Source organism: Mustelus asterias, chromosome 14, assembly GCF_964213995.1.
Source record: "Mustelus asterias chromosome 14, sMusAst1.hap1.1, whole genome shotgun sequence".
NCBI classification, from domain to species: Eukaryota; Metazoa; Chordata; class Chondrichthyes; order Carcharhiniformes; family Triakidae; genus Mustelus; species Mustelus asterias.
The window spans coordinates 70,930,968-70,952,819 of NC_135814.1; the positions used below are offsets into that span (position 1 = coordinate 70,930,968).

General features: G+C 42.0%; 1 protein-coding gene across 1 annotated transcript in view; it reads right to left on the minus strand.

The window, feature by feature from the left end:
• Nucleotides 1-21,535, minus strand: part of tmeff2a (transmembrane protein with EGF-like and two follistatin-like domains 2a) — a 101,492-nt gene extending 79,957 nt beyond the window's left edge. The window contains exons 1-4 of the mRNA XM_078228614.1: nucleotides 21,024-21,535; nucleotides 19,665-19,774; nucleotides 19,391-19,520; nucleotides 18,913-18,939 (exon numbers count right to left, since the gene is read on the minus strand). Of these exons, the coding sequence (XP_078084740.1) occupies nucleotides 18,913-18,939; nucleotides 19,391-19,520; nucleotides 19,665-19,774; nucleotides 21,024-21,183 (427 nt within the window). The 5' untranslated portion in view covers nucleotides 21,184-21,535. The remainder of the gene's footprint in view (nucleotides 1-18,912; nucleotides 18,940-19,390; nucleotides 19,521-19,664; nucleotides 19,775-21,023) is intronic.
• Between the last annotated feature and the right edge of the window lie 317 nt (nucleotides 21,536-21,852).

Consider the following 21,852-nt stretch of genomic DNA (forward strand, 5'->3'; position numbering starts at 1 on the left):
AAAGGTTTAGGAATTGAGGAGTGGTTGATGGAAAGTGCATTTGAAGATGCATTCACTGATCTTCATAAGTGTGAGATCACTGAAATTCTTGCAACACTGCATCCAGGCCCTCAGTGCTCAACTCTGACGATACTGTGCCTTTAAGAAATGTACTTATATTATGGTTCTTGTGAAGGATATGTTTAAAAGCCAGCTCTGTTTTAACAGTGCCAATCTGTCTACTCCAGATGGCCCACAGGCTGAGAATGCAGAAGAATGACTGATCCTAAATAATGTGGTGTTTGCTTTAATCTGAGCTAATACATTTGTTGATTTTGGATGTTTCCCTGGGGTTTCAGGGTAGGGTTTAATTAGTTTGATTGACAAGAGAAAGAGTTAATGGGAGGAGCTAAGCTTATAGAGACAAGCAAATTTGGTTTGCGTCTGCACAAAACAAGAAGTGTTTTTCTCTCTCTGGAGTCTGCTGTTTGGGACCTGCTAGGAGAAATAGGTCTCTCTGCAGGTGTTCTGGACATTTGAGGACTGGCAGTCTCCGTAAACATGTGTTGTTTGATAACTGTGTGTGAAGACTTCAAGTCTGAGGAATATTGCTCAAATTGGAATGGATAGAGTTACGTTAGCAGTTAAAAATTGTATATTGTCATATTTAAGCAGTTCAATTGGTAAAACTCAAGCTAATTAATTTGTTATATTTAAAACAGTAGTGTTAAAATAAAGTTTGTTTTGATAAAAGCCTCCCTGTGGGGCAATAGAATCACCTGTTGCGTAACCACCCAAAAATCAAAAAAGTAGTTAGGGTCTAGTCTAACTTCGTAACATATTTTGGGGTTTCTGATTTGGTCCCTAACAACTCCCAGCATTGATCTCAACCATTGTGTCCTCCTACTGCTTTTTGACCACGTGTCTGGAGGGCCAGCTTGGCACTCTTGCAGTGCAAGGGAGTGGGAATCAGCATCGGCCGAGGTGGTGAAGGAAGACAACATTTCCCAGTGTACTGGGAGATCAGGTTGCCAGCACAATGGCATCCATAGGGCTCCACAGCCAGCTTCCCGGCAAGGCTCTGTCCCTCTCGCTGCTGGCAAGAAACACACCTGAACTCTTTTTCTAAGTGTCGTACAATTGCATCTGAGAGCTTGCCCATGAAATGGGTGTGATTCTCTCCTGTTTTCATGCTCGTTTGGCACTTAAAACCCTTTGGTAAGATCACCCCCATGATGTTTTGCCTTGTGTTCTTGTGATATAACCTGATCTCGCTGTTTTTCTCTTCCTCTCCCTCACCCTCGACTATTTCTCATCTTAGGTGGTTTAAGCAAATCAGACAATGTGTATATTAAATGGGTAACCATGAGCAAAGCTGAAGAAACTCCGTTGAGTATACAGCAGTTCTGAATGTCAGCAGGAATTGGCTCAATTGTGAACCTTGCTTTCTAGTTACCTTCAATGAATGTTTCAGTGTTCTGCCAGCCCATTTGTGGTAAGACAAGGAGCGGATTGGATGTGTTGAATTATTTAAAATAGTTTGTGAATTCTTGCAAAATGTGCTGCCCCCCCGTCATCTGAAACTGCTGAAAATTTCATCTAGTCTTTCAATTGTTCTCAAAGGACGTACTTTGTATTGGTAACTTCAGGCCATTTAAAGTGCGTGTCAACCAGAATGGAGAGAAAATGCCCTTTGAATGGTCCGACATAAACTGTGTATACTTTGCCAGGTCTCTTCTGGCCATTCAAGGATGTAATGGAATTAATGGCAGCAGGTTCCATACTTTACACAAGATGAACTCATTCCTACCTTCTGGCTATCTCCTTCAACCTTACAATGCCACAGTGATCTTCATGTAATTAGTATATTACACATTTCCTTAATAATGAAGTGATATCTCATTTCCTAGAGGAGACAATCTGCCTGTATAGAAAGTTTGAGTCTTTGGGTGGAATATAACTTTAACTCGGGGTTTATTCCAGTGGTCTTGCCATGAAGCACCATGTTCATGATTTCTGACAATATTGGATCATTTCTGGTATGTTTTTTAAACTTGTCATGCAGTTACAGGAGTGTAATGTACTTGCTCGAAATAGAAAATAATTTCATACCAACTGTTTATTGATGAATCGCCGGGTAAGGGAGTTGGGAGAGTCCATCAGCGTTCCCATGCCGGTTTGACTGATACTTTGTGTACGTGTGCTGATAACAGCAATGCCCTCCTCTGCATCCTGCTTGTTGCCAGTGATGAAATCCTATTTCGGACCCCAAATATCATTTTAAGGGGACGATGGTCCATCAATAAAGTATATTGCCTCCCATACAGAAATTAGTAAAACTGTTGTATTCGGAAAAGGATTCCAAGGTCTTCTTTCTCTATCTGTGCATAATTGATTTCTACATTTTTCAAGGACCTTGATGCAAAAGGTATCAGCTTCTCTTCACCAGATGGCATTATGTGGGAAACCACCATCCCCATCCCACAAGATAATGCATCACATGCCAGTTGCAAGGGTAAATTTGGATCAAACTTTAAGGCTTCTGAACTTTAGTAGTGCTTCCTTAGTCTGTACAAAGGCTCTTGCACTGATCCACCACTTCCATTTTCTGCTTTGACACACGTTGTGTAAGAGTTTAAGAATAGCAGCTAGATTAGGGACAAATCTTATAATAATTTAGGAAGCCCAAAAAAAATTGAAGTTGATTGACATTGAGGTGCAAGTGCCTCAGTAATAGCTTTGACTTTTGAAAGCGACTTATGTAGTTCCTTTGCAACTATGACATAACCCAGATATTCAATTGAAGATAGTAAAAATTCATGTTTGTCTTTCCAGAATTTTAATCAAAGTTGATTGACATTTTGAGGCGCTCAGAAATGGCTTTGACTTTCAAAGGTGACTTGTGCAGTTCCTTTGTGTACATGACATGACCCAGATATTCGGTCGAAGATTGGAAAAATTGACATGTGTCTTCCTGGAATCTTAATCTTTTAAGCTCTGTGGTGTGCCATCTTGGTTAAGGAGATGTTCTTCCTCATTATTTTCAATAAATAAGATATTGTCCAAGTAACACTGGACTCCTTCCAATCCACTTAAATTTTGATCCACCACAACCATGCAGGTGAAAAGGGGATGTCAAATAGTAGTCTTTTATATTGAAATACATTTGTCATGATCATCAACTGTTTTTGTGAATCAGGATCCACATCCATTTGTAGATATGCTTGACTGAGGTCAATTTTACTGAAATGTTGGCCTTGAGACAAACAAATCAGAGACAGAGGGTATTGCTGTGCATACAGAACAGGATTGATAGTTACTTTATAATGTCACAAATATGTACTAATCTTCATCATGGGTACAATTGGCCCACTCACTCACATTAATGAGTTTGAGGACTCCCGTTTTAACCAGCCACTCTAATTCTGCCTCTCCTTTGGGATTTATTGCACTGACCTAATTTTGAAGCATGTTGCCTGACTCACATTCTTAATCTTGAAATTTAACTGAGATATCCTTTCCCCAGTATTGACGACAATGGCATGTTTCATCAAGAATGTCAGTAGACCTGCCTCGGAATCTGTCATGAGATTTACCTCAGGCCAATTTAATCTGGGCTGGGAGTCACTAGCTTGGGGGGGGGGGGGGGGGGGGGGGGGGGGGGGGAAGAATGAGGGGCTAGTGTGCACATGCCAATCTCTCTGCACTGAGATCAGCACATGTGCATGGCCCACCTCGTGCTATAATGCCAGCCTCTTGGGTGGGAATAGGCCCTGACCACCACTTACTGGAGTGAATCCCGCTGAGGCACTCTGCAATGCTCAGTGTCTGAGATATGCTCTGGTAAATACACCCAAATATCAGGCAGGAAATACTCCCATTTTCCTGCATATTGGGAGCTTAGATTTTTTTTTGGGAGAATCCCAGCCCTGATGTTTCCCAACTAGGTTCTTGCCATTAATGCTGGATAGCTTCCTTTAACTATGTGCAAGGAAAAATCTGCTGACGGTCCATTCAATTGCACTATGGCTCCTCACTTCTCCAGTATAGATTTTTAATATTCCAATATTATCTTAGAGGGTTACAAGGCAATATGTTGAAGCTTTTCTTGGTAAACAGTTTCTGGTACCAACAAAACTGCAGTTCCATTGTCTACTTCCATTGCAGTTGAATGGACAGTCTGCAGATTTTTCCGAGCACATAGTTAAAGGAAACTATCCAGCTTTAATGGCAAGAACCTAGCTGGAAAACATCAGGGCTGGGATTCTCCCCCAAAAAATCTAAGCTCCCAACATGCGGGAAAATGGGAGTATTTCCTGCCTGATATTTGGGTGTACTTGCCAGAGTGAATCTCAGACACTGAGCATTGCAGAGTGCCTCAGCAGGATTCATTCCAGCAAGTAGTGGGCAGGGCCTATTCCCACCCAAGAGGCTGTCCGTCCAGTAAAGGAGTTACCCAATGACAGTTTGTCGCACCAGCACTAGCCAGTAAGTTTAATGACAGTTCATCTTCAGACTGCAACTAGAGTCCTTTTATGCACCCTTTGCATACCATGTGGATACATAAGAACATAAGAACTAGGAGCAGGAGTAGGCCATTTGGCCCCTCAAGCCTGCTCCACCATTCAATAAGATCATGGCTGATCTTTGTGGACTCAGCTCCACTTACACGCCCGCTCACCCTTAATACCTTTACTGTTCAAAAATGTATCTATCCTTGCCTTAAAAACATTCAATGAGGTAGCCTCAACTGCTTCACTGGGCAGGGAATTCCACAGATTCACAATGCTTCGTGTGAAGAAGTTCCTCCTCAACTCAGTCCTAAATCTGCTTCCCCTTATTTTGAGGCTATGCCCCCGAGTTCTAGTTTCATCTGCCAATGGAAACAAGTTCTCTGCTTCTATCTTATCTATTCCCCTCAATCTTATGTTTCTATAAGATCTCCCCTCATTCTTCTGAATTCCAATGAGTATAGCCCCAGTCTACTCAGTCTCTCCTCATAAGCCAACCCTCTCAACTCCGGAATCAACCTAATGAATCTCCTCTGCAGCCCCTCCAGTGCCAGTATATCCTTTCTCAAGTAAGGAGACCAAAACTGTACACAGTGTTCCAGGTGTGGCCTCACGAGCACCTTATACAGCTGCAACATAATCTTGCTGTTTTTAAACTCCTTTCTCCTCTTATCCAGTATTTTTGCACTTGGCTTTTTTGGAATACTGGCTTTTCTTTATCCAACAAGCATGATCAACATGACCCTTTTGCACCAATAATCTGCTGCTGAGTGCCCAGTTTTTGCACACTGACTGCAATTGAGTCTGTCCATATTCGGTTTTTGGCCAACATCTTAGGAATACTGGTGCTCCAGTTCAATTTGAGCTTCTTTGGCTGCTAATCCCATTGATACAGCAACTTCCAAAACTTTTATGGTTAGGTTGCTTTCCGTTAACATCTGCTTTTGAATAGCCTCAATCCTTAATCTATCTCTAATTGGGGTCATTCAAGACAGCCCAAAATTCAGTGTTCAGCTAGTCTCTTCAAGGTAGCTACAAACTATGTGATTGATGCACCTTGTTGGTTATGCTTATGAAACCCAAACCTTTCTGCAATGATTAAAGGTTTCAGTGAAAAGTTGCCCTCTCTTCACTGAATATTTCCACTATTTCATCGTAGGTTTTCATGCCTGGCTTTACCAGACTTCAGTGGTTTAAATGCTTTCCCCCCCATTATGCTCAGCAAAGTTGGGACTACTATATCTGCTGCTATCTTGTTTGCTTGGAAAGAAGTTGAATCTCTATGAGCTTCATTGCTTTGTAATCAGAAAATGTGATAGTCAGTGATAATCTCATTTTCCGATTTGAGATTTTGCACCCACATCGCTGTTTGTGCTCATGGTGAACACGGGCACAAAATCACCCCCATTGTTTTTATTCTCTATAATAAAAATTTTGGAACCCAACTGACTCCATTATAAATGCATGTTCACCACTTGTCAGGATTTCCATGAACCTAAGCGCTGTAGGAACTTAAATAAAAGCAAATTACCATGGATGCTGGAAAACCTCAGCAGGTCTAACAGCATCTGAGGAGAGAGAATAGAGCTAATGTTTCGAGTCTGGGGTTATCCTAACTCGAAACTTTGCTCTATTCTCTCTCCACAGATGCTGTCAGACCTACTGAGGTTTTCCAGCATTTCTGTACAGCCTGGCTTTAAGCAGCACAGGAGAGATTCAAGTGGTGCTAAGCACTCATGAAATTGGCCCCTACTGATCAAGTCCAATAACGAGCAACATGGTTAGTACTGCAGGACACAGATCATTCAGATATACAGGCAACATAAGGTGGCATGCTGCCTGCAATCAACAGCTCCCTGCTCCTTTTTTGGGGGGCTATTCAATTTAGTCTCCATAGAGTATCACATTCAACCTGTAGAAGTAGAGAACAAATCTCAAAGACAAGTTAGTTTTCTACAAAATTATAACAAAAAAGGCAGTCACACGTCTTGAGGTTTGTGGGATTTTCTGAAATATGATGGTTTGTTCCGAAATTCAATTGAAAATAATCAATGTAGGAATGATAATTATAACTAATTCAAAATTAAAACAAAATGACTGCAAAATAAATCCTGCACATTTTGTAGTGGAATGCCACTGAAATCTTAGCAGCTACAGCATTTTATTCCATTACCCATTTAGATCCAGCTGACAATACTTATGTTTGACTGGCAAGACAAGTAAGTAAATGATAAACAGATACAAGTATTTCATATACAAATGCACCATCCACAGAAAGCAATAATAACAAATCTGACAGTGATAAAAATCAAATGGTCTACTCAAAATTATTTAGAGTTTATAAATAAATTCAGTAAGTAGCATGTGGCCCAAAACAACAAGTAAAATCCACTGTAGATATATTCTACAACTCTTGAATTAATGCTTCCTTATGAACATTAGATTTTCCAGTCTGAGTTTGAAATATAACAAGACTTTAAAATTGCCATTTTATTTCCTTCACTGCTGTTCAACTTCTGGAAACATAACAATGGAGGAAATCACAACTGTGGTATTGAATACACTAAATCTAATTCAGAGACTGGGGACATTAATAAATAATTACTGGATGGTGAGCTCTGTTAAATAATAAGTCAAATGATTGAATAACACATTAAATTGGCAAGTTGGAGTTTTGTCAGTCACCAGCTAAATTAGTTAAGATATTTTAAAGAAAATCCATTCTTATAATAATTTAAAGTATGTATTTGCCTTTAAATGGCCATTGCATTTCCAGAAGTCTTTGATATTCCCTTTTTCTCATTTATAAACATTACATTAAATTACACTGCAAACACATCATTGCGATGAAATCATGCTGTGAGAAATTGGCAGATGAATAGATTAACCCTTCCATTGCAGTCACAGACAATGATTTCATACAAGTACATAAGCACAATTTCACCCTACCCCATCACTTGTTCTAGGCATCATTGTAACATGTGATCTGTAAATCTGCCAGTTGCTCGCCACCCCAAAAATAAATTTCAAATATTTTCTCAAAAGTTGCATTTGTATAACACCTTTAAAATGTAGAAACATCAAGACAGAGCCCATTTAATTTTCTATTTGTGCAATTTCTTCCTGTTGGCTTACAGTACAAGATGTTTACTTACTTAGTATGATGTGCTTCCTGTACATTTTCTATTGGTGATCTACAACTTTTCCTCTGGGAACCCTGAAGTTCAAATGTCAATGTTTGATTCTTCCTAGATTTTCCTTGTCACACTCTTAAATCTCAAAGCTAAAGTATGAATATTAATTAACATAATTAATGATCTGCTTAACTGTGCTCACCAAAAATGTCCTTAAGTGCTCTGACTAGGACAATCGTCCCATTTGGTTCTCACCAGTAAGGCAACATGCGGAGCCGTCAAATATAATTCCAGAATTTTGCCGTTCAGATCATTTCACACAGGTGAAGTTGACACTTATTATTTGCCCCAACAAACAACATTCAATGCAGCAAAATCAATCCATTAAACAAAGGCATTTATGGAGTATCAGTATATTCTGCACCCACCAACTCCAGCACAAGTCATATTACTGCTCCATATTTTCTGTATGCAGACATTGAGCAGAATTCTCAAAATATTTCAGCATCATAACAGTGAGAAAACAGGGGTGTTCCATGCAGGTCTTTTGGATGTGCCCCATATCGCAATCTTCCAACACTCAGTCTCCATGCAAGTCATGCCGTTATGAACACACCAGGTGAGTGACTCGCCCGTAAAATGATGCACACAGTCAAGCATGTCAGGAATGTGGCACCTTGTAGAGCAGCTCCATGATTTATGGAGGAGGGCCATCTTTTTCCCCCAGAGATGGTTAGTGGCCCAGGGGTTGGGATGGCAGTGCAGCCTGGGAAGCGGTGGCAGCAGCTGCAAGTACCTATGCATTGGCATGGAGGACAGGGGGAGTGGCGGGGCGGGGGGGGGGGGGGGGGGGGGGGGAGGAGAGGGTGGTTGCGAGTGCAGAAAGAAAATTAACAACCTCATTCAGCAGCAAGGGCGAGTGTCCATCCTGTCCTGGCATCAGTCCCATATGTTGCGCCTGGAATGTCCACATTTATTCACTGACACCCTATGGCCTTCCAACACTCTACCCCCAGCACATTCCTCCAACCTCTCTGGCACTCCCCATTACCATCCCTGCCTGCAGAGGCACAGTGCCAACACCCAATTGCCCCCACCCCGATCCCCCTAGCATCCTCCCAGCCATCAGGCATCCAATCCCTCCTTCTGTCCGTGCAGGAGATGATGGTCTATAATCACTGTGAGCAGGTGATGACCAAAGGTGAGGTCCCAGAGTTGTGCATCCTCACTGCTTTCGGGGAGCGCACCATGGAGCTTCCGGGGAAGGCCAAGGGTAGAGCTGTGACCAAGCGCTAGGTCAAAGTCCACCACAAAAATAAGGGGCCACAAAACCTTCATTAATTTGACCTTTTTGAAGCAAGTTGCAATCTGCCAGATACTTGTCCCTCCTTTACACTGAACCATGTGTCTGGTTTTGCAGGAGTCTACCCCGATTAGGCCGGGCCCCATCAATACCTCAGAGTGAAGGTCCAAGGAAATCTTGGGGGAAAGCAGTTGACAAAGGCATCACATGCATATGGGGTAACATATTAGCATGGATAGAGGATTGGTTAACTAACAGAAAGCGAAGAGTGGGGGTAAATGGGTGTTTTTCTGGTTGGCGATCAGTGACTAGTGGTGTGCCTCAGGGATCAGTGTTGGGACCACAACTGTTTACGATTTACATCGATGATTTGGAGTTGGGGACCAAGTGTAGTGTATCAAAATTCACAGATGACACTAAAATGAGTGCCAGAACAAAGTGTGCAGAGGATGCTGAAAGTCTGCAAAGGGATATAAATAGTCTAAGTGAGTGGGCGAGGGTCTGGCAGATGGAGTACAATGTTGGTAAATGTGAGGTCGTCCATTTTGGTAGGAATAATAGCAAAATGGACTATTATTTAAATGGTAATAAATTGCAGCTTGCTCTGTGCAGAGGGACCTGGGTGTCCTTGTGCAGGAATCTCAAGGAGTTGGTTTGCAGGTGCAGCAGGTAATTAAGAAGGCAAATGGAATTTTGTCCTTCATTGCTAGAGGGATGGAGTTTAAAAACAGCGAGGTTATGTTGCAGCTGTATAAGGCGCTGGTGAGGCCACACCTGGAGTACTGTGTACAGTTTTGGTCTCCTTACTTGAGAAAGGGTATACTGGCACTGGAAAAGGTGCAGAAGAGATCCACTAGGCTGATTCTGGAGTTGAGAGGGTTGGCTTATGAGGAGAGACTGAGTAGACTGGGGTCATTGGAATTTAGAAGAATGAGGGGAGATCTTATAGAAACATAAGATTAAGAGAATAGATAAGATAGAAGCAGGGAAGTTCTTTCCACTGGCAGGTGAAACTAGAACTAGGGGGCATAGCCTCAAAATAAGGGGAAGCAGATTTAGGACTGAGTTGAGGAGGAACTTCTTCACACGAAGCATTGTGAATCTGTGGAATTCCCTGCCCAGTGAAGCAGTTGAAACCCTCCAATCTCCCAGTATGCTGTGTATGCAGTACATTGGGAGATTGGTCACTTGCCCCCATCACTCCATGACCCCCCCCATGTTAAACATGTCATTAATATTCAAATCAGCCTCGTGCCCTTCTTGGGCATGAACCTGATTTTGCTGGCAAAACAGGGCTGGCAAGATTGCAAGAGGGGAGAAACCAGGCGCAAATCCAATTTTCTGCCTCTCGCCCCCTCTTACCGGTGGTCAGTGTAGCGAGCTGATAAGCTCCAACCCCTGATTTTTAGCATCTCCTGCTATTTTCCCAGCTCGGCACACTGATTGCTGGGTGCAGCAAGGTGGTAAGATCGCACCCATTTTTCTCTTCAATACACATACCCACAGCATTGACAGTTAGCATTTACAGACCTAAAGTAAATGGATGATTAGAAGCTTTGCATCAAATAATTAACTTTTTAAAACCCAACGTAGCTTCAAAAGAATTATATTTACAGGAAACTCAATTAGCATATTGTTGATATATAATAGAATGTTGGAAATGCAGCTAGAAGCTCTTTGACATTTTTAAAAAAGTATTTTTACTTAAATACATCTCAGATAATTCCGAAGTAAATTGTAACAGGTTGCTTTGATCATGTCAGCAACAAGTCAGATCGGTTGTTCACTGTTAATCTTGCACATAGTGATGCTATCAACTTTCACCATTTTTTAAAAAGCACCTTGCTGTCACTCATGTGCTATGTACATACTATTGATTTGCTATGTGCTTCCATTACACTGAACGTATTCGATACATTCTCAACAGCCACCTCATATTGTCCTCTGGCATGGTGCATTCTTTTTCAAGACTGCAATCTGCAACCCCTCCAAGAAGCTCACCCTTAAATAAAGTTTAAGTTTAAAGTTAAAGTTCATTTATTAGTGTCACAAGTAGGCTTACATTAACACTGCAATTAAGGTACTGTGAAAATCCTCTAGTCGCCACACTCCGACATCTGTTCAAGCACACCGAGGGAGAATTTAGCACGGCCAATCCACCTAACAAGCACGTCTTTTGGACTGTGGGAGGAAACCGGAGCACCCGGAGGAAACCCATGCAGACACGGGGAGAACATGCAGACTCCAGACTCCACATAGACAGTGACCCAAGCCAGGAATTGAAGCTGGGTCCGTGGCGCTGAGAGTCAGCAGTGCTAACAACTGTGCCACCGTAATCAGTACTCACTCCACTTCCTCTTTCAAATGCCACTTGCTTCAAGTTCCGGAATATGGTGTTGCATTGCAGCAACTCTCACAGCTCTCCTATCATCCTTTACTTGACACTCCCCAACCCGACTTCTGACCTGCCAATAGAACCAATTTTTTTTCCACAGAGGGTGGTGAGTGTCTGGAACAAGCTGCTAGAGGTAGTAGAGGCGGGTACAATTTTATCTTTTAAAAAGCATTTAGATAGTTACATGGGTACGATGGGTATAGAGGGATATGGGCCAAATGTGGGCAATTGGGTTTAGTTTAGGGGTTTAAAAAAAAAGGGCGGCATGGACAAGTCGGGCCAAAGGGCCTGTTTCCATGCTGTAAACCTCTGACTGTATGACTCTAACCAAGATTGCACTGGTCAAAATCACAAATATCATCTTGGTTGAAACCCTGGCTTTGTCTGTCTGCATCCTCTTCTACCTCTCCGACCTTGAACATCTCTCCTCTGCAGTCTACTTCTTTGGCATGGTCTTGTGAGTTTGTTATACAGGAAAAATCAGCTTCATTATCAGTAGTGGCTTTCTTCACACACCCATATAGTCATCAGTGGCATTCTTCAGGAACTCACCCTTGATTGCCTCTTTATTTCATCATAAAGATCATCAGAAAGTATGTGTCTATCAATATATGCTAGCAACTATCTCAACTTCCATCACCTTTAAATGGATCCAAAGGTGGTTTCTAAACTTTCTAAAATCAACAACTCCACAAGTCAAAATTTTTTCAGGTATAATGTTGGGCAAACCAAAGCAATCTTTTGTGGCTCTTGCCACCATTTACGTGATACCATCAGCTTCTACAACTGATACAGCAAGTTCTGGGGCTTGAACAGGAGGTTCGCTCTAATTTACACCACCCTCTGTGCTTCTAAGAAGGTGCCAAAACACATCAAAAAGTAATATTAAAAAAATAGAAATCATCATATTGATTGAACATAAAATTAAACCACCATGTGTATGGAATTTGTACCTTTTTCCCCATGTCTGCATGGGTTTCCTCTGGGTGCTTGAGTTTCCTCCCATAGTCCAAAATGTGCAGGTTAGGTGGATTGTCCATGCTAAATTGCCCCTTGGTGCCAGGAAGATTAGCAGGGTAAATACGTGGGGTTGTCAGTGCAGGCTCAATGGGCCAAATGGCCTCCTTACACTGTAAGGATTCTATGATTCTAAGCAGAATCAGTCGTACAATACTAGATTAACTCATTCAGCATTTGTAAATTATGCAGTCCAAGTGGAAATTAGTCTCCATTATTTTCCCTAGTAGCAAGCCAGACTTGTATAAGTGGCCATAATGATGGAGTTCATGCTTCTCACAGAACCAAGACTGATGAGCTTCCTGACCACTTATGTTGTAATGAATACAATTATAGGAATAACTAATCAGGAACATAATCATTTGGTATCAGTTGTACTGATTATTTGTTCCTTGTGTTACATATTTGCTGCTTTTTAGTGGCCTGGTAATGACTATTTTTCATACATTAATTCATAATCACAGACCTCTTGTTATACCCAATAGGGTCCATGGGCCATATTTCCCTCTTCATTAATTTAAATAAGATACATATGCAAAAAGTGCTGCAGTACCAGTTTAAAATAGTAACATATTATTCAAATGTGTTTACAGTTGATCACAGTTTAGATTAGTTATTAAAAAAGGGACAAGGAACAAAACAGTGAAGGTGTTCAATTGAAAGAGTGCTAATTTCAGTGAATGATTGGCAGGTCAAACTGTAAATGAGGAATGAGAAAATCTCAGAGAAGATAGTTTAGGTACAGATTAAACATGTTCTCATGAGTGGGATATGATGGGCCTATGAAGCTAGAGAGTTTCTAGGATCACTAAAGGAGTGTAGGTTAAAATGAAACATTAACAAGGTTTATGATGTCAGATTCATTACAGTCAAGAATCAAAAATGCAGAAAGTGGTGAGAATTGAAGAAAGGAAATAAGAGGCTGAAAATGTATAATTATAGATTAATGAACATGAAAGTGAACACAATATTATTTTTTAAAAACTGAATAAAGCAGAAGGTTGGAGCCAATTAACAACCTTCTTGAGGAGACAGAACCTGCCTCAGGTAATGTGTTTTCACAAAATGTGGATCTGTTATTATAGTATAGGGGAGTATAGAAGCTGGAAAAGATACTCAAGAGATCATTACTTGAAAAACAGAAAAGACACCTGGTCCAGATAGGATGCATTCTAGGTTTCTGAGGAAACCAAAGATGGATCTACTAACCACAATCCCTCAATTCTTCTTGGATATGGTAGTGTCATAGGACTGGAGGATTGCAAATGTTACACCCATGTTTCAGATAACCCGGAGGGATAAACTACAACCCTGTCAACCAATCGCCAGCAGTAGAATATACATAATCTTTATAAAATTAGTTTTCCCCTGAGGAAAACATGGGTTAATTAATAACAGGCAATATGGGTTTGTTGAAGGCAAGTCAAAACTAACAAACAGTGATTGAGTTCTTTGATGAAATAATGTAAAGAGCTGATGCGTATATGTACTTTCAAAAGATATTTGATAAAGAACATAATTGACTTGTCAAAGTTGAAACCCATGAAATTAAAGGTGCAGTGGAACTGTGGGTTATTAAACTGGTTAAGAGACTGGAAGCAGAGATTAATAATGCACAGATTACTCAGACTAGAGGAACATATAGTGGTGCTTCCTCAAGGGATCAGTATTAGGTCTCCTTCTCTTTTAGATGTATATCAATTACCTGGGTTTATAGACAGAGCCCAATTTATGATACAAAACATGGAAATAGTGGGAAGGAAAGTATCTGCCCTCAGAGAAGGATATAGATAGATTGCAAAATGGTCCGATTCTGGGCAGAGACACATGCCAAATAAGTGTGAAGAACAAGAGGAGAAAATATAAACTAAATGATAAAATTCTAAAGTGAGTCCTGGAACAAAGAAACGTGTGGGTACATGTGCACAAAATCGATGAAGGCAGCAGGACATGTTGGGAAAGTGATTAAAATGGCGTCTGAAAGCCGGAGCTTTATAAATAGAGATGTGGAGATGCCGGCATTGGACTGGGGTAAACACAATAAGAAGTCTCACAACACCAGGTTACAGTCCAAAAGGTTTATTTGGTAGCAAAATCCACTAGCTTTCGGAGTGCTGCTCCTTCGTCAGGTAAGTGGGAGTTCTGTTCACAAACAGGGCATATAAAGACAAACTCAATTTACAAAATAATGGTTGGAATGCGAATCTTTATAGGTAATCAAGTCTTAAAGGTACAGACAATGTGAGTGGAGAGAGCGTTAAGCACAGGTTAAAGAGATGTATACTGTCTCCAGACAGGACAGTTAGTGAGATTTTGCAAGCCCAGGCAAGTCGTGGGGGTTACAGATAATATGACATGAACCCAAGATCCCGGTTGAGGCCGTCCTCATGTGTGCGGAACTTGGCTATCAGTCTCTGCTCAGCGACTCTGCTTGTCATGTGTTGACAACGCAGAACTCCCACTTACCTGATGAAGGAGCAGTGCTCCAAAAGCTAGTGGATTTTGCTACCAAATAAACCTGTTGGACTTTAACCTGGTGTTGAGATTGCTTAATGTGTTTACCCCAGTCCAACGCCGGCATCTCCACATCATGACTACCATTTACAAATAGAGGCAGGGGAGCACAAAAACAAGGAAGCTATGAAAAACTTCTATTAAAAAACTGCTGGTTCGACTCAACTAAAATAGTTTGCCCAATTATGGGCATAGCATTTTAGGAAGTATATGCAGAAAAAATTTACAAGAATGATTTCATGATAAGGGACTTCAGGTACAAGGATAGATTGGGGAAGATGGGATTGTTCTACTTCAGAGGTGAGATTTCATAGAAGTGTTCAAGATTATGAGGTGCCTAGAGAGTGGATAGAGCTAAACTGTTCCCTTATGTAGAAGGGTTGAGAACCAGAAGACACTAATTTAAGGTGATGGGCCAAAAAAAACCAGAGGAGACACAAGGAAAGGTGTTATGCAGCAAGGGGCCTGAGAGAATGGTGGTGGTAGATCCAGTCATGGCTTTCAAAAGGCAATCAGACAAGAACTGAGAGAGTAAATTTGCAGGTCTATGGCAGAAAGGGTAGGGAAATAAGACTTAGCTCAGAGAGCCAGCACATACATGGTGGGCCAAATGATCTCCTTCTGTACAGTTAGCTTTCTGTTCTATGGTTATTCCACATAAACTGTTAGTAGTCCAAAAGTAAAAGAATACACAATCATGTATTTTGTTCCAGGTAATGGCAGGTCAGACCTGATCTTCAAGTCTGACCTGCCACTACCTGGAATAAAATACATGATTGTGTATTCTTTTACTTTTGGACAACTCAGTTTATTTTCTCACCAATAAAGGAATGACACACTGCAAGATACAAGGGTCATCTAGACTTGAAATGTTGACTTACTCTCTCTCCACAGATGCTGTCAGACTTGCTGAGATTTTCCAGCATTTTTCTGCTTTTGTTGCATTTATTTTATTTGGTGTTGGAACGTTGTGTTTTACAGAGTGTTTTTATGGTAGATTAACACAGTGGTGAACCAATATGTTCCCTTATCTGAGGTTATGCATGGCTACTCAATCTACTGTAGGACAATCCCGTCTTCTCCAACCTACTCCACCTGGGACACTTATCTATAAATAACCCTAATCTGTCTACATCCATACAAAGCAATTCCAGGAATGAAAATTCAATGTTCCAGTTTGTTGATACCGTCACTTCACTCACTTAGAATGGACGGCACAGAAGAGATAGTTTGGCCCATCATGACAATTAATTCCATGCTCCCACTTTTCCTTCGTAGATCTGCAAATTTTTATTTTAACTATATATCCAATTCCTCTTTGAAAAATACTAATCAGTCTGCTTCCCCCAATCTTTTAGGCATTGCATGCCAAATCAAAACTCACTGAAATTTTCAAAGGTTTGCATTTTCTCCCAGCTTTTTTGCCAATGATCTTAATCTGTGCTCTCTCCTTATAGATCTACACACCACTGAAACGTTTCTCCCTATCTACCTCATCAATATCTCAATTTTGAGCATCTCTCCCAAACCTTCTTTAAGGTGAACCATTCCAGCTTTCCACACACTTAATTCCCTCATCCTTGGTAGTTCTGTGCCATAGCTGAGTCTAACAGATGTGAGATGCAACTCACCAATGTTGTTCTTTGCTCAGTAGCTGGAGATCACACATCTATTCATCCAATATCACCACTCACTGCTAGTCTGGGGCAACTGACTAATCATTGTAACATCCTTCAATGGAAAGCACACCCATAGAATTCTGTTTCTGAAGACAATTCAGGAGGGAAATAAGCATGCCCTTTAGCTCTGTCCTTATTGCCTGCCTTCTCACAAGTTCCCTATTCACCAAAGTGAAGTGAATAAAGGGTCTGACCAAACAATGGGTGGGGGAGGAGCTGTGTATATGTATCAGGATACTGGACAAGGGAGTATAAGTGAAAACTGGTGAAGTGAAAAGTTAAAACAGATTGGAACAAATCCTTCATGCAATGAGTGATTAATACTTGGGAGGCTTCTAGATAGAGTTGGCCACCAAAAACCTTATGTTTTATCCAGAGACAGATGCTGCAATGGAGAAATGCAAGTATTTTTCTCTTAATCTGAGTGGATGAGCCAAGATGGATCAAATGGTCTCCCTCACTTTTATCTTGGCAGATTTCAAAAAAATCTAAATGGGAAATTATGGCAGAAGGAAGCAATTTTCCTGTCACTTCCCCAAGCCATGGATTGTGGCAAGCCACATGCTGTAATTAACTCCTCTAACTACCCTTCTCATCATGTTGAAGGAATCCCCATCCACCAAGGTGCTTCTGTTATTTGTCTGATATGCAATACACCAAGTTTGCTCTGTGGAATGGGCATTACCACCTAGACATTCGGCTTTTTCACAATTGAATTATTAACCACTAACATATCTCCTGACTATGATGCACTAGCTGCTTGACAATATTAAAGAATCATTATTATAACTTCTTCCATGAAAGAAAGAATAAAATTTTGTACAAAAATAATGCATTGTTCATACATAGAATTTACAGCACAGAAAGAGGTTATCTGCTCAGTTAGTTTATGCTATAATTATGTTCCACACCAGCCTTCTTCCATTCTACTTCATCTATCAGCTTAATCTACTGTTCTTTTTGTTGCTCGTGCTATCTAGCTTCCCCATAAATATAACTATGCTTTCTGCCTTAATGACTCCACGACATTGCAAGTTCCATATTCTAGCCACTTTGATTAAGAGGTTTCTCCCGAGTTCCTTATTGGATTTACTAGTGACTATCTTATACTTATGAATCCTAGTTTTGGAATCCACAACAAACAATTTCACCAAATGTATTTAATCAAACTCCTACATAATTTTAAAGACTTCTATAAGAACACCACTCAGCCTTCTTGGGTTAGTAGAACATTAAAAAATATTTATTAGACTTTTACTGAAAGAAATGAGGCTCACGTGTTTTACAGCAGTTAAATAATGAAGCCTGCACTAGAAGTAAAATGCACAGAGGGTTGAGTCAATCTTTGCTGACCTTTAATATGAATGAGAAAAGCAGAATTTGTCTGTGGACATTTTGTTAAGTGTATCTATAATTGAACTTTGAGATTAATTTCTTACTTGTCCTACCAGTTCAAATGCATGTATATCTCCCCACAATCAAATGCTCACATTTCATATTTGGTATATGAAAAGCAAACAGATTCCTATCAGGACTTAGACCTCCAAAACACCAATGGCCTAGAAATGTCTTCTGCTGAGTATAGCCTAATATCCAGATAATGGATACCATAAACATTACCATATGAATAAATATTTTACTTTTCACTAGCAAAATGTAAAAGCATTGCTTTTCTGTCTAATATTTTCCATTTTTTTGTACATCAGTTATTATGATCAAACATTCAGGAGGAGTATGATTAAGTGCAGAGCTCTACAAGAGTCAACACTGACATGATGGGTCGAATGGTCTCCACCTGTACAGTATCATTCTACAATGGCAATAAGTCAGTTATTGCCATGCAATGGATATATTTCAGTCAAACAATTCTGTGGTTAAGAGTTGAAATTTCAATTTGCAATTTTCAGAAGGTGCGCTAATTTGCAAGATTTCATCCATGGCACTTCATGCTAATATTTTTACTGGACATCAGCATGAGTGGTAGAGTAGATTTCTCAATTCGATGGCAAGGGTTAAAGTTCCAGAGTTGTGCATGTTATTAGAGTTTCCTCCACTTTTGGGGTGCTCAATGACTGGTGATTGAGGGAGAAGGGAAACAAAACTCCGCCACTCAGCTATCCCCACTACAAGTCCACTCCTGCCCACCTATTATGCAGTACCATTGCCTGCCATTGCAGAGCGGTCCAGACTGTCTAGCACTTTCAGCTAAAGCAAGCTGCCAGAAAACAAACAGCATCTGCAGGAAAATAAAAGGAGAAGAATTGTAGAAGAAAAATCTTGATGCCTATATTGTAAGATGCATCATCTAAAGATGACATAGCAGCTTCTATAACCACAATACTATGATTAGATTAAAAATACATTTGAGATAGGCACTTACCTCCATCACCAGAACCTGATCCCATATCTGTAGAGAGACAAAATCTCATTAGGAGGCACAATCGTGTAATAGTGATTTTTCTGACTGATTTTATTTTGCATTTCAATGCTGGTTACAGTCTATTGCTGGAATCTATAGATATAGTTTCTATTGTCTATGCTGAGAGAATTAAACTGACGAACAAATGACCAAATACTGACTATGGCACTCCAAGTAGCACTAATATACTTTTTATTGTGGGTTGAATAGTGATTAAGTGCCCAATCCAGGGTACTCGCAGTTCCCATTTCCGTTCAATAATAGCTTTGAAACGTGATAACGAGCAGTGCCTGATGTCTGAGGCTGCCTATGTAATAATTTCTTGCAAATTGGATCACGTCGGATAATCGGATTTATTTTATGAATTGAAAAAACAATGTTAAAAGCGCGTGTTGCGCTCATATTCACACCGTTACAATGTACATTGCGGTATGCATACCGTTGGGACAGGATCCTTCACCCAGCACCTTTATTTCACTTTGCTGCTTGCATGCAGCCTGTCGCAGGTAACACTCGTTCTGGTAGGTATAGCCATTGGAGCCGCAGACTGGCACATAGTCAGTGCTGCACTAAAAAAAGAAACAATTATCATAAGGATCTGCCAGACTTTCTGCAAGGTCCACACTGCTCACACCCTCGAACACAACAGACAGCAATCCCATGCCACCCAGACTAAACGGAGCCCCATTAAAACAGCAATGTCTGTTCCTTACCTTGAGCTGACAGTCGCAGGTTATGGTCTCTCCGATCCGCAAACACTCCCCTCCAAACTGACACGCATTAATGTCGCAAAGAAACAAGTCGTGTTCTCGGTCGTCAAAACCTGGAGATATTAACAGAGAGAGAATAAAGGAAAGTACTGGCAGAACTTCAGCGGCTGCTGAAAATGAAATGTCAGTGTTTTCGCTGGCAAACGCAAAGCAGGTCAGTGTGACAAGGGCTCGCCATCTATCCTGTCCCTGGGTTCGCAGGTTGGGTGTGGGGTCCCTCTTGGATGGCCGGGTCTCACTGGGCAGATTTGTAGCCCTGTTCTGGCGGCCGAGTGTTGCAAAAACAAATTCTATAGCAGCCTTTGCAAACCTCAGCCTCGAGGTTTCAGTTTAATCTGAAACACGGCGCTGTCTCTTTAAACCGAATTTTACTACTCTACATCCACTGTCCCCTTTCCCCCATCCTTTATCCTGCCCTTAGAGGTGTCTATTTTATATATTATACACACATATCTATACATACACGCATTTGTTATTTATATGGACAGGAACCTAGAGGTGGCATGACCAAGTTGCAACAAAGATAGCGAAAGCTAGATTTTTGGTGAAAGCTTGTCATTGTCTATTTCTAACGAAGATTGATGACCTAAATCTTTCCAATGGAGATGTGGTTAATCACAAGTCTGAACCCGCAGACAAAAATCGCTGGCAGCCCCTCGCTTTCTCTTTTTTGTTTTGGCTCCAGTTTTCTGCGGGATTGCGACATAAAAATCCCAACAGAGAGACAGATTGTGCGCGAGAGCAAAGAGAGGGAGAAGAGAAACAATTCCTTTTGCATTGCAACCTGCAGTTTGCTTCCCTCCACTAATGCAGATCTCCGTGCTCTCCACAGCCCGGCTTCTGCGGCGCGCTGAAGATCTGCTGGAAGAACAGCAAAGCCGGCTTGGGTCTGGATGCTTTCGACGGGAAATGTCCAAGGTTTCTTCGCCCCGGGAACATTTTCGCAGCAGCAGCATCAATATATAAAAATGGCCAGTTGTAGAGGTGGAGGCTGCGGGAGAGATTACCCCCCACCGCCTCCCCCCAGATCAAATCGAATTCGGTCTGAGATAAATAAAAATGTTAAATTAAAAAATATATAAAATGCCCAGAGCATCGTAGCGAAACGTTGTGCACTTTTCAGAACGTTGGTCAGAAAGGCAATATATTTTTAGCTGCCTGTCTGCAACATCTTTGCAATACTTCACCCGAAACCATCACAACGCAGTCAATCACAGTAACTTTCAGCATCAGTGTCAATATTCAGCTGACTGGAAGTTTAAAGGGACCCAAACCCCATCCCAGTTGGGACTGATGCCTTACCCGAGCAGTTCCAGCCGGTGGGTGTCTGGCAGTCACTCAGGGAGGTAGGGTAAGCTGAGAGTTTAACAGGTAGCGTGGAGAGGCTCAGCATCGCCAGCAGCAGAAAGCCCGCACGGTGTAGATGAAGAGGTGGCCAGCCTGGCGGGTGGGACTCCACCATGACGACAGGCGGCGACGGATCGCGGACCTCGGCTCAATCCCAGGCTCTCCGACCCCACCATCTTACACAGGGCGCATCACGCATCCTGGGCGCAGCAGCAGCAGCACCGCCACATGTGTCCGCCGCGGCTCCCGGACTGCACCACCTCCAGCACCAGCAGCAGCCCGTGTGCCTGCCTCGCGCTGGCCGGGCTGGGCTCTCTCGCGCTGGGCTCTCCCGCGCTGGCCGGGCTGGGCTCTCTCGCGTTGGGCTCTCTGTCAGTTGGTCTCTGTCTCTCTCGCGCTCGGAAACTTGTTATTGATGAGCCGCCCGCCGCGCGCCGGCTTTTTCTCAGACATCCCTCGGCTCTGATTGGAGCGCCGGGGTCCCGCGCCGTCACGTGGGCCGCGGCGACCGCCTCTGATTGGCCCGGCAGGATATTGGCGGTTGGGGAGGCAGACGAGCGATAAGAGGCTGAGGCTGATTGTGAGAGAGCGAGTTATCAACACCCCGGAGCCCGGGACCAACACCATCAACACCCCGGAGCCCGGGACCAACACCCCGGAGCCCGGGACCAACACCCCGGAGCCCGGGACCAACACCATCAACACCCCGGAGCCCGGGACCAACACCATCAACACCCCGGAGCCCGGGACCAACACCATCAACACCCCAGAGCCCGGGACCAAC